Source organism: Tursiops truncatus, chromosome 12, assembly GCF_011762595.2.
Source record: "Tursiops truncatus isolate mTurTru1 chromosome 12, mTurTru1.mat.Y, whole genome shotgun sequence".
Classification (NCBI taxonomy): domain Eukaryota; kingdom Metazoa; phylum Chordata; class Mammalia; order Artiodactyla; family Delphinidae; genus Tursiops; species Tursiops truncatus.
Window position 1 is genome coordinate 75,816,988 of NC_047045.1, and position 14,046 is coordinate 75,831,033.

The following is a 14,046-nucleotide window of genomic DNA, read 5'->3' on the forward strand; positions in this document are numbered from 1 at the left end:
AATGTGTAAAGATACTCATACATCCCCTCCACAATCAGGGATCTTCATCTTATGATGAAGATCAATGTCTTCCCATGGTAGGCACATGAGCTGATGAGTTTTACATGTGGGATGATCATGTCCCATCACTTAAAGTCCAGAATTTCCTAGTTAGGAGTAGCTATTGAAACCCTGGCTGCCAACTGGAGAAGGAAGGCTGCTCACCTCTGCCAGTGGGCCAGCAGCTTCTCGAGCACAATCTGTCTCTCCTTGGTCTGACGCAGCAAACACTCGTAGTTCTGCTTCAGGGCTGCAGCCTCCTGGATGGAGGAGTCTCTGTGAGAGACCTTGCGGGCGCTGGCTGACAGGGCAGCCACCGTGCTGGTCAGTGATTCCAGGGCCTGACAGAGATCCTGATGTGAGAGCAAAAGAGTTCCATGAATGCATAGCATCAAGAAAGGAGACCTACGTTTTTCTTTGAGACCCGTTATCACCAAACATTTTCGCAAAGGCATAATAAACAGCAGTGGTACTAAAATATGTCTCTGCCCATGATTTTCAGCAAAAAAAATTCTCTGCCCATGATTTTCAGCGAGACATAGTGGAAGTGACAAGCAAGTTACTTCATAAATGCAGAAGTCAAAGGTGAGAATGGAGAGACTATTCCCCAAATAAGAATTTGTTGCTGTTTACTGAATAATTACAACTTTCCCTTAGGATTTAGATAATTTGTGAAATTTGTTATTCATGTTATACCAAATATATTTTTAAAAACCCTACTCCTAATTTATAAGAGCTACATGCAACATGCTATAATTTTATTAAAAAAATATATGGGAAGTTATGGCTGGCATAGCTGCCGTCAGGAATCCATGATAAGAACAATTAGGGAACCTGAGAATGTGGCAGGCACTGTGTTATGTACATTACATATATTATCTCATTTAATCTTCATAAGAACCATAAGAGGTATGTTCTTTCATTTGTCCCCATTTTACAGATCAGAAAATCAAGATAGAGAAAAATAACTTGCTTTAGGAAATCCAAATATTAGAAACATATAATATTATCCTCTCTGGTACTCAACTGTTAACTTAGTTGTCTATTAAAATAATTCTATCCAATCTAATTTTCCTACTTTTCCTCATTTGGGGGTTCTTCTTTTAAAAATTACATAAGTAACACAATAATGCATTCTTATGATAAATATTCAAACAATATAAATTCCACTTTCTCTTCCACTTGTGCTTTTGTCAACTGTTTGCTATTACTGTGGCCCCTTTCTCTGTATTTGTGCATGCATGCACACATAATAGGGATTATATATATATATATTTTTTTCTGGTTTATTAATTAACACACTTCTTTTGAGTATTTCTTTGTGCATGATTCTCTTGCTTTGCTCCTTCCTCTGAATTCTTCCAGAGGCATCTATTGCTTTGCAAAATATCTCACAGTGGTTACCAGTTCAGGGACCAGATCAAAAAAGCTAGCCATTGTGGAAAAGATCAGTGAGGACATGATCTTTGCACATCTGAGTGTAGTGGGTTAGTATCTGAAATCTGCTATGCAAATGTATACGTATTTTTCTGCACATTTTTTATAATGTTGGCAAGAGGTAATGGGGCTTATTACAGCTATAATCTGAAAAAGTTACATGTTCTAATTATGAGAGAGAAATATATCTTAAATGACTACTCTTTAAATACATTTTTAATGAAAACTTATTTGCACAGTTATATTTCTTGTGTTATATGAAGTGACTATGTTTGATCTATATTATTCCTCAAGTAACATACAATTTTTTTCAATTTTAACTCTAATAAAAATATTTACTGTTTTCCTTTCAAGCAGGAATTATCACATTTCTGAGTAGATAAATAAGAAGAAACGTTGAAACATGCTCTTACCATATGTTCTTGGAGAACTTTGTATGTTTCTGTAGCTGAAGAACATATTTTAATTGGATCAGCAAGTTTATCTTCAAATTCAGACAGAGTCTGCTGGATCTAAAACATTGGTAATATATAAAAATGATGATGGGGAAAACATACATCAAGGCAGAGAAGGTTACTGGGGAAACAGCATGCCTATCTTTTTTGGATAACATTCAGTGTGATGATAAAATCTATTTTTTAAAAAAAACCCAAATCAATGTGTTCCACTATTTGAGAGAAATATAATTAAGACTTAATACCTATCTGAACACAATATATAATGGCATTTTTATATTCCCTGAGAAAAGGTTACATATAAATTACAAACTCAGTCATCACTGACAACTTGGTAAATAATTGGCAAATTGTGTCTTTTCCTTATTCCATTATTTCTGGACAATTTATAAAATGCAATGTGAAATAGGTAACTTTAGCATGCAAGGACCAATTGTTACCTTTTTAAGATTCTCTTCAAACTTTTGCTGCTGAGATAAATGTCCCAGGATTGTTCCTTCCAGACTCTGTGCATGTTCTCGGAGTTCTTCCCAGTATCTTATTATCTGTGTTAACTTGGCTTTGATTCGAGCAGATTCTCCAGTGGTAATAAATTGAGCAAAAGACTGAGCTGCTTCTTCTAGTCCTGTAATGCTGCTGATCTTACTTTCTATTTCCTGAATCGTGACCTAATATTTAAAACAAGAAAAATGACAATGTAGGCTGAGCAAGCCTGCCTTCCTGAAATGATATAATCATCTGCAGAGAGAGAAAATCAGCAGAATTTTTCCTTAACTGACATTTCAACGTACTTGCACCATTAGAAAGCAGCTAGCTACAAACAAACACCATGTGTTTCCTGACCTCGTTTGGGGAGGATAGGTATGCAGACAATGTCTGAAAAATACAAACTGGTGGTGGTCATACTCGCTGGATGGAGAATAAGGAGAAAAGGCCACCCCTGCTCACAGTGAAGCAAGAACATGTCCCTGGAACTCTTACAGTCTCTCTGAAGGTACAGAGAATTCTCTGCTTATCCTATGAGTCAAGAGTTTTGACCAACTGGTCTGGGAAGTAGTATGTTCCCAAACGCATAGGAATGCTAATATTGGCATTCATTTAATTTTCCTAAAATGAAGCTATTTCATATTTTACCTAACTAAAAGCTTTTCTGATTCTGCTCCTACCTAAACCCAGTCTTTTCATATTTATCAACTATACTTTATGCCAATGGTTTCCAAATTTGGAATACATTAGGGTCTCCTGGCTCCAACCTCAGGGAGTCAGACTCCCTGGGTCTCAGGCAGGGCCCACTTCGCAGCTCTGACAACTTCCCGGGTGATGCACTGCTGCTGACCCAGAAAATCCACTTGGGGAACCACCACTGTATTCACTAGCTGCAGACTCTACAGTAAGGAGCCTACAGACTATGATTTCCATTTGGGGCAGGAGGACATTTTACCTATTAGCCAACCCAAGAAAAGTACTGAAAGTGGGCACATGCGCGTGCGTGTGCGTGCGCGTGTGTTGGGGGGGGCCTCTTATAAACAGAGGTTTATTTATTTATAAGAGAAGAAAAACTGTTTCTCTGAGAAAAAGAGCCAAACCATTCAATCAAAATAAAGCCAAAAATTCAGACAAGTCTCAGTTTCAAATAATTTAAATAGAAAATACTGTTACCCTAGAAAAAATAAATGTGTGACTTCTGTCTAGATGAGACAACAGAGTCAGAAACAACTTCTGTTTAGATAAGACTCTTGGAAATAGCTGGCATCAGATTAGAGCCAGTTACACATCAGCTGTTTGTTTTTATTTTTCATATTCATGACTATAGTGGTATATCTGATAGATATTTGTTGTTTGAGCATTAATACAATCTTTCTTTGTTTTGCTGTTTTTTAAGATGACTTTTTTTGGAAAAATTACTCATAATTCAACAAATGTATTTTGAGTTTTTTATGTGCTAAGAGTTGTTCTAGGTGCTTCCAACACCTCAGTGAAACCATCTTAGTTAAGATCAAAGTTCTTAGTTCTTAGAGTAATGTATACCATTAACAAATTCATAGATGCAAACTATATAATTATATTGTTGGATTGTGGCAGGAAAGATTTCCAATCCACGAAGAGAAGATGGAAGAGGAACCCAGTGTATGTTCTTATCGTTTGTGAGTTATCAATTAGGAATAAGAAATTAGTCAATTTGGAATAGCATGTAATAAAGAACAAAAATGGGGTTATAGGTAAATATCTTCACAACAACACTCAAATGCTTCATTAATTTTAATCCTAAGAGTTTGAAGTGAAAATACTATGACAAGTGTTAACATATTTTGAATATTTCCTATAATGTAATCTTCTGTTTGGAAATAGAAAGTGAACCTATGAGCCTCAACTCCACAGTACGGTGTATTCAACTTATCTTTGCTTATTTCTAGCAAATATATTTTTCCTGATACTCATATTCATTTTTAGATAGTTTTCAAAGTGTCATATTGGAATATTAAAATGTATTTCAGCCTGACGGCATGGAAATCCACAACTGAATGTTTATATACTTAAAAATAAAATAATCATTTTGTTTCTTAAAAGCAATGTGATGACATTTGATCACTGACATATTTCAGAAGTTCTGGAATTAAGGTTTAAGAAAATAGAAAAATGAATTAGAGGAAGGATAAACAAGTTCAAGGGTGCATGTCAAAAATTTCTGAAGGAAGCATGTTGAGACAAAACTATTTCAATGCGCTATTCTTTGTTTTCTTAGAATTAAACGGCAACTTTTAAAAAGTTTTAAAGATTAAACATATTTCATTCTTTAATGGCTGGGCATCTGTTTTGCCTAGTATATCACACAAGACATAAGCTAGACTGCATACACCAGACTCCATGTATCCTTGACTGCAGAAGATGTGATAGGCAATCTGCACAGCTTGTAATCTTAGCTAAACAATATTGCATCCTCCCACTGTGCACATGGCAATGACTTGTTCTGAGTCGTAATGGGAAACATTCCCTCACCTTGGTATTTATTTTACTATATTTAATCGAATGAAATGGCAAAGGGTTTTCCCACTCCAAAAAAATTGAGCTGAGTTAGAAAAAGAAGCGGTTGAACTGTGAAAATGCGTTGTGTAAAAATAGCATAAAAGAAAGAGAAATGAACATTCAGAATTCATTTCTTTCAGCCCATTTTTTTTCTTAAGCTACTTGAATGAAATGGACGATGACAGTCTAGGTACTTGGTTATTTTAGAACTGGAGGATAACATATCAGAGCGTCTCAGTCCATGCCCCCAAGGGCATCATAAATGCCAGCATTAGATCGATGGAATCTGATTGCTTCACGTGAAGAAAGTAATTTCTCCAACCCCTCCTTGTGGCTGGTGAGGGTAAATGCCACCGATACTTGAGCTAGACGTTTAGAATAGTTCTTAAAAATAAGGTTGTAGACGATGAACACATTTCATGGCGTATAAATCCATCAACAGGGCACTCTAATGGGGTTAATTCAAAATCAAGGAAAAGAATAATGTAACCATAAAAACATTTTAATGATATTGCACACAATAATGACTTTGAATGCATAAGCCAGACAATATTAATACATAATTCCATCTGTTAAGTGTTGCCCAGTGTCACTCAAGACCTTTTAGCTCAGCATTTTGTGTGAAGTTAATTTTAATAGAGTCACATAGCAATGACAGATTTGTTCTGGGGACAAATAGCATTTGATGAAATGTAAGAAAGGCGCTCTTAAAACCTAGACATGGATTATAAATGTAACTTGTGAGCAGGTCACCTTAATTTGGTTGATTTGTGTGTCCATGGCAGATGACGAAGTTTCCAAGTCATTGAGTTCTTTTTCTTTCTCAGTTATCCAGACGGACAGGGTCTCAAAATTAGTGCCAAAATGATTCCACTTGTTTTTCACCATTTCCATGGTTTTAATACTAAAATTAACCAAATTAAGTAAATAAAATGCAGTATCTTAATAGAGAAAAACAATACATTTTCCTTTAAATCACCAGGTGAAAAGATAGTGAAGACATCTGTGACCACATCAAAGCTGAAACTATTAGAACAGGGGAAAAAAATGCACATTTGATCTGAGTTAGTCAGTCCTCAAGTATTCCTGTCTCTTCTGAGAATGAGGTAGCACTAAGCTATGTTATGGATGGAACTGTGCTTTGAACAAAATATTGCTGGGTCCAAAGGGTTTGAATCCAGGCATAATCTTGTTAAACTGTGCATGCGAACAGTAGTTGCCAGACTTATTTTAGTAAACTTCTCACCTAGATTCCAGTGCACACAGTTTTTTTAACAGTCCTACTTTTGTCAACGTGGCCCTTTGGCTCTTAGAGGAGAGATACTGCAGTGATGCTTTATACTCAGAGATCTTTATAAAATACATCTTTATGAAGCAAGATAAAGCTTGTAATCTGAATCCCATGCTGCCGTGCAGGAACTGTTTCTGTTATTAGAGTGGAGGCTGCAATCTATTATCTATAACAATTTCAGCTATTCTTAGATGTCTGTATGATCTTGATTCTAAAAGACTTTATAAATTCTTGTACATGAGCACCCTAACTGCTTTTAGACAACTTGGGACTTATTTGTAATAAATCTAGTGAATAAAATTTCAATTATAGGTTCCCAGTTTGTATTAGTTATGCACATATAGCCGTGGGATAGTTATGCATATATAACCAGGTGATTATGGCTTTCAGTTTAGAAAAAGACTGGGAAACTAAGAGTATATCATTGAACTGTTAAGTCCTTGGGTTAAAAAAAAAGAAGGAATTTCCCTGTTTACCAAAAGGCACTTGAAGACATCAAGGAAAATACAATGGCATCATTGATTGTCAAATTCAATAATACTGCAGCCTCAAATGTATACCCTGGATGAGTCTATGCTCTCATCAGTGCAGTTAATTCAAGCTCTATTATATTTCAATTCTTTTAATGAAATAAAGATTCAAGTGGATATTTCTAATGGAAGTAACTTCCTTTCTAATAAACTCTAAGTTTTACTATTTCTACCTTGATAGATAATATTTAAAGGTTTAAGTCACAATTTACTTTAAATAAATTATTTAATAAATTTTAAAGTTTAGACACAGGTACAACATTAATTATAAGGTGTTAATAGTATTAAAAACAAATTTTCCATTTTAATACTCATCTAGAAATTATGTCCTATACCTTAAAAACAATACATGTGGGTGATTTGCCACTAAATAACCTTTAAAATAGAACCATTCAGCCATATTATTTTGAGGAACATTGGTCATATGTTTATCCCCTCCAAATTTTTGTGTGTGTCTATCTTGTACATAACAGGATACCATAGGCCAAACTATTTTCTTTCTTTTTAGATATTTAAACACTAAATGTTTAAAAATAAAATAGATTTTTGAAATTAATTTTTGGAAATAGTATACAATCAGTGGCAATTTGAACATTGAGGCACTGTAAGCAAGCTCTGTGAGCTTCTTGGAGTTGAAGATGCCTGGTCTATGCCATATGTATTTAGGCCTAGAATCTACACAACCAAAAATCTACCCTTCCCTCTAACAGGTGACAGCAGAATAATACAGTAAAAAAATTATCTTAAATATTGGTTCTTTTTTGAGATTCCCTTCTCCAGTGTACAAAGGCCACTGAAATTTTATAGATATGGCTTTCTCATGAAAAGAATCAGTTTACGATGCAAAAACCACATCACTTATATTTTTCTGCTCTGTTACAGATGTTGGATTCTCTATTGGTGATATTTTCTTTTGAATTGTAAGTTGCTTCCTCAACACATGCTGAAATACACGGACACTTGGAGATTTTAAAAGAATGTTTTGAATACAATATACAGGAAAGAGTGTATGAAACTTTATCTCAGAGAAGAAAGTTTAGGACTTGTCAAGCACATACTCTTCTTCAAGTGTGTCTTCTAATTTTTTGACTTGCTCTTGGATTGACTTGGCCTGCCGTTGAAGCAGCTTCTTATTCTTGGGCCCAAGTGGGATCTCTGAAGCTTCCTTCACAAGATTCTCAGCCTGGACTGCAATACCTTCTGTTCGCTTAGAAAACTCCTAAAAAAGATATTTTAATTGTTAGAACAGCATCTTCTATTAAACTCTGCTCTCAGATAAACTGCACATACTGTAGTCTCCCCCCAGAATAGACGGATAGATAAATAGATAGATTCAAACATATAAGAATGTTGGCATATAATATTCTTAGCAATAAAACAGACTTTTTTTCATTATGGCCAAAATAGACACTTTGTTAAATTATTTTCATTTTATATAAGTGAAACCACAACCAGACCTTCATAGTTGAACTACTTTCATAGTTATCCAACAATTCTCAAAAAAATGTGTACTCCATTGTCTCCCGGTTTGGGTTTTCTGTTTAGAATTCTGAGCCACATTATAGTAATTAACTTGTCTACACATATGTTAGTTTATTACAGGCCAGTTGGGCAATGATCATTAGTGATATTTTTTTTCAGTCATAAAGATAACAGATTTCTAGGCCAGTGAATATAAATACTTGTTTATTTAATTGAAGGATATCTTAGTCAACACAGAGTATCACTGATCTTTAAAAAAACATTTTGTTAACTAGTTCTCTGAAAAGAGCTATAAACTGATCTTAATGCTGTTAAATCTTGTTTACTATATATCCATATACAACACGAGGGAAAGAAGATAAGTTTTGAACTACTCAAACCTGGACTAGGGTTCCTGATTTGCTAATTACCAGTTGTTCGTCTTTGGCAAATTACTTTTCAGGCTCTTTCACATAAAACGCAGATAGTAATACTTTTCTCAAAAGTTTACTGTTAACATTTCATGAGCAATTTCATTTTTAAGTGCCCGGCACTCTGGCATACCTATTATCATTTTTTTTTTTTACTACCTTCACATAAAATTGAGGATAAAATGGTTTATAAAGCTCACACACTGATTTTCAATAATAGTGAATCACCTTAATTCAAAAATTAATTTCATGTATTTGAGGCACTGGTAAATTTTAGTTATCTCAACTTTGTCAGGTAAATATATTGAATACTGAATTAGAAAAGGTAAACCCAGAGACAATCCTGAGTGGAAAAGAAGTAACTTAGGGTCTCATTTCTTCTCCTGGATTATATCAGAGGAGCTTCAAATTTTGATCCTAAACTGCTCTCTCCTAAATAAGTAGTGTAAATAATTTCTAAAAGTCAGACTCCTGATAGCCACCTTTTCCTACAGAGCATCTCTCAAAACCATTACCTAACACCATATAAGATAGTTACTACATAATACTACTTCATCTTCATGTTTGAAAGATTTAACGTCCTCATAGAAAGATCAACATTACGTCAGAGAAGTACCCTGCAATTTGAAAGAATAAAAATGAGTAAGTACATCTTCCTTATGGTTGAGAGATTTATAATATCCTAAAATACAGTACGTACTAATGTCACAACATTAAATTCTGTGGTTAGAAGCATCTACTATCACTATATGTGAACTTACTGTCATTGTAGATTCAGTTGTGAAATCTGTGCATCACAGCAGAACCCCATGAATAAAATAAGAAGCATAAAAGTGTTTTCTCCCCCTAGCGTTTCCCTGCACCCAGGAAAACACATGGAGAAAGTAATGTTTGAAAACGCTTATATACATTCAATCTGAGAGCCTTCTGTGGGAGCTACGTATGGGGAAAGCACAATGCAGAGGAATCCGAAGAACAGAATGACGTTGATAAAAACCAAATAAAACAAAACTAGAATAATGTTGTAAGGCTTTATCTCTATGTCCTAAGAAGACATATGAGTGGCAGCAGGGTGCAGCTGCAAAGAATGGACTGTGGCATCAGACAGGTCTAGAGTTGAAACTTGGCTCTGACCTTCACACACAAACTAGCTGTGGGACCTTGAGTCACACCACTCTCTGAATTTTCATCTCATCAGTAAAGGCATACTGTGAAGATTAAACATGATATTGCTATAAACACACACTGGCAGACAGAAAGCCCTCAAGTTCCTCAGCACAACTACTCAAGGGTTACAACAGGCATGAAGGCTATATTAACAATGTCAAGGAAGCAGAGAAACAGAGAACAATTATTCCAGATGACGTATGCTTGTGCAGCAGTGTATATCAACAATTAGTGAAGTAACTCAGTTTCTTCATGAAAATATAATATGGAGGCTGAGGTTATGAGCTCTAGACTCAGACCTCTTGGGTTTGCATCCCAACCTCACCAGTTAGTAATCCTGAGATCTTGGATAAATTCAGTAACAACTTTGTACCTTATATTTCCTCATTTATACCACATGATTAATAATGGTAATAATCTCTAAGGAGTAATAATTAATTAATTAATAATCTCTAAGGATTATTTTGGTGATTAAAGAAGATGATAAACATCAAATGATTAGATCAGCAAATCGGGTATGTTCAATAATTGTTAGCTCACATCATTAAATCAATCCCAAAGTATGCAAGGTTATTGGCTAAGGAGAATTTTAAAAATAAGACAAAAAGACCACATTTGTTGCTGGCAAACCAATTCAAAGCAGTTGGAGCCGCAGGGTATCAGAAACTCTGGATGGAACCCAGGAGGTACACCCATGTGTTAATTCACACAATATATGTGTTTGTATTTATAAAAGATACCTGATACATTTTAATATGTAAAATAATTAAAATTAAAAATAAATAATTTCTATTTAAATGGCTGATGAAAATCATACAGAATTGAAAGACTCTGTGGCCTTATAAAACTTCAAACTCCTCAGTGAGTTAATAACAGGAGAAGTAGTGACAAATTTACAGTACAAGAGACACAGAAGCCTTCTACTGGTGAGAAAACAGAAGCACAGGGGTTTCCTTGCTAAAGGTTATGAAAGGATGGATGTAAGAATGTTCTTTCTTATACATTGACAAACACATTTCTACACTAATTCAGTCTTTCTATAAACCTAAAACATATGCAATAGGAACCAAAGGGGCCTGTACAACTCTAAATGATTCGCACAAATTTACTGGTCTGCTCTGAGTGTCCAAGGTGTTTGAGCTTACAGGGTTGAGCTTACCAAGCACACCTACTAAATATTATCTCTTGGATGTCCCACTGGACATCAAACTCAATATGTTCAAAACGCAGTTGTTCATCTTCCCCCATTAACAGCTACTCCAATTTCCTGTCTCGCTCCCATTGTCTCCGTCAGGCTCAGAACCTTGGGTATCATGCTTTTTTCCTTCCCTTTGTCTCTTTTACATCTGTCCCAATCACCATTGCCATATCACCATTGCCATCTCCATTACCCTAATTCATGTTCCTATTCATGTACGCATGCAATAACTTTATAACTAGAACCCATGACTCCAGACTTCTACGCTTTCAATGTTCTACACCTGCTTAAGAAACTCATCTCCCTAAAGGACAGCTCTGCTCATGTGACTCTCCTTCTTACAAACCTCTAATGGTTCCACGTAGCCTAGAGAGTAACGCTTTAGGCCTTCAAGAGTCTTTGTGATGTGGCCCAACTTTCCTTTACAACTTCACTCCCCTTTTCTGCTTTATAGCAGAGAATCCCCATTTCTCACACTTTTATACTTCATGGCGTTTCCCATTACAGGAATGCTGGTTTTCTGCCCCAAACTCTGCTTTTCTATGTCTTACCTGCCCTTCGAGTTTCAGTTCAAAATATCACTGACTTCAGAAAGATGTTTTAGAAATTTATCCATCTATTAGGAAACTATTTCCCACTTTAATGAAAACATCTTGATGTTTCAATCTTATTTATATTTTCATTCCCCAGAGCAACCTGACCAATGTGTTGAAGAGTGAATCATAAGTGAACAATAAAAATTGATTAAATAATTATAATAAGTAATGAAATGAAACACAGTTTTTCTTGGGAATAATGGGTACCAAGGGACTATGTGGTCTTGCCAATATACCTTTGTCTGTTCCAATTCTGAAGATAAGCTTTCCAAACTGCTAAAACTCAAGAAGCGCTCGTGGCTGGAACCTGTTTGAAAAAGGTATCTGACCACTGTCTCTTTGTTTGTTTCAAATCTCTCCCATTTTCTTAATGTGACCTAATTAGAAAAAATAAATAACATATGATGTTATGAATTATCAGAATTTATCACAAAATATTGTCACATTTCCATTCACTTGTCAGGCTATTAACTTCCAGTTAACTTTCAGTTCAAATGTCAAACAATTACACAGAATAAAAATGATTTTAATGTCTTCTGTAAGAATTCCCCTTTTGACTCTCAATTCATCTACCAAAAGAGGATGTATGGCCGAAGAGTCTGAGTTTTTTTATCTTCTGTAAAGTTCTATGAATCTTAGGATATTACTTAACTGTAGATGAGGGACAAAAGAAAGAAACCCTCCCAATGTCTCTCAAAAAAAAAAAGAAGGAAGGATGAAAGAGAGAGAGAGAAGGAAGTGCAGCAGGCGGTAAGCAGGGGGAAATAAAAAATCCAAGAACTTTTTTAAGTTAATGTGTTAAGGACACAATAAACCATAAAGGTGTGACTGCTGAACTGTCCAGAAAAGTGAAATAATCCAACATCAATTTCTGGATTCAGACAAGTGTGGATTAAAAATCCTGGCTTTACGGGACTTCCCTGGTGGCGCAGTGGTTGAGGGTCTGCCTGCCGATGCAGGGGACACGGGTTTGTGCCCCGGTCCGGGAAGATCCCACATGCCGCGGAGCGGTTGGGCCCGTGAGCCATGGCCACTGAGCCTGTGCGTCCGGAGCCTGTGCTCTGCAACGGGAGGGGCCGCAACAGTGAGAGGCCCGCGTACCGCAAAAAAAAAAAAAAAAAAAAAAATCCTGGCTTTACAATTGATCACTGCTCTGTGATTTCAGGGAAAATCCTCCCTTTGTTTTTAAGCATCCACACTTGGAAAATGTGCTAATTACAGTACCTATCTCACAAGGCTGATGCTGTGATTAAAAGAGATAACTCATGTAAGTGTTTAATGGAATGCGGGCGCCTCAGAGGCGGGAACAATAAACCTTTGCTCCTGCTAGTAGGACATGTGTAACCTGTGACCCAGAAGTTAATACAGGCCATGATGTAACTTCCGGTCTCCTACCTGGATGCGGCGCTCCTGCTTCTCCCGGCTGTGCTCCACGTTGTCCAGGGTGCTCTCTAGCTTTTGCAGCTCCTCTTGGACTCGGCCAGGCAGCCCACCTTCTCCCTGCCGAGCCTGTGCGATCTGCTGCTGCACATCCCTCTTCTTTGCATTGATCCTCTTTGTCTTTTGCTGCAAGCATTTGTTCAACAGATGGATAGAAATATTAACTGTCTAAGCACCCAGGCAGGGACATAAACACCCACACTTTAATAGTTACGGAAAGGTACAATCTCCTGCAGCAGGGGCCCAAACTGCATTTTAAACTTAGGATGAATAGTTTAGATGGTAATGAAGGCTCTATAGTAATCAAAGATGGGCATCATTTATAAATATTTTATGTTTTTAATGAGAAACAGCATAATTAATTTGGCCAGAGTGTTTTAATTGTGTGCTAATTTAGATAACATTTAATATTTCGTGCAATACTACAGATGGAATTTGGCAGAACTATTCATTTGACATAATTCTCCTTAAAGAACTATATTCTGCCTAAAAACACGAAGTCCCGACTCCAATTTCTGAAAATCATCCATGCTGTAAAAATGCTAATATGAAGAGATTTAATTCCAGGGTATATTCAGAATGATTAATAGTCTGAGATATTTGGGGAAAGATATGTTTTAAAATAAACTTTTTATTGAAGTATAATGTACACACAGAATGGTACACAAATCTCAAAACACAGCTTATGAATTTTCACAAAGTAAACACACCCATATAGCCAAGCACCTGGTCCAAGAAATGTGAAGTTTTTAAATATTAATGTAAATATCTATAATCTCATATTTCTCTGATTTAAAGTAAACTGAAACCCAAACAACACTTACAGTGATTGAGAACAATATAACACTAAGCATTATTTTCTTTTGGACTCACAGCCTTTTTAAAATTACTAAGTAAATCTATAAAGCCTAAAGGCTGCTGTTTTATATATACTTTTTATGCAACTTCCATTTTGATATATTATTACATATAAAATT

The 14,046-nt window shown here is 35.8% G+C and overlaps 1 protein-coding gene across 1 annotated transcript in view; it reads right to left on the reverse strand.

Annotated features, from left to right (window-relative positions):
* The window catches only part of SYNE1 (spectrin repeat containing nuclear envelope protein 1), a 457,027-nt gene that overhangs the window by 277,423 nt on the left and 165,558 nt on the right, over positions 1 to 14,046 (reverse strand). Inside the window, exons 28-34 of the mRNA XM_073789748.1 lie at positions 13,025 to 13,195; positions 11,866 to 12,006; positions 7,835 to 7,995; positions 5,709 to 5,859; positions 2,372 to 2,599; positions 1,890 to 1,988; positions 205 to 392 (exon numbers count right to left, since the gene is read on the reverse strand). Coding sequence (XP_073645849.1) covers positions 205 to 392; positions 1,890 to 1,988; positions 2,372 to 2,599; positions 5,709 to 5,859; positions 7,835 to 7,995; positions 11,866 to 12,006; positions 13,025 to 13,195 — 1,139 coding nt within the window. The remainder of the gene's footprint in view (positions 1 to 204; positions 393 to 1,889; positions 1,989 to 2,371; positions 2,600 to 5,708; positions 5,860 to 7,834; positions 7,996 to 11,865; positions 12,007 to 13,024; positions 13,196 to 14,046) is intronic.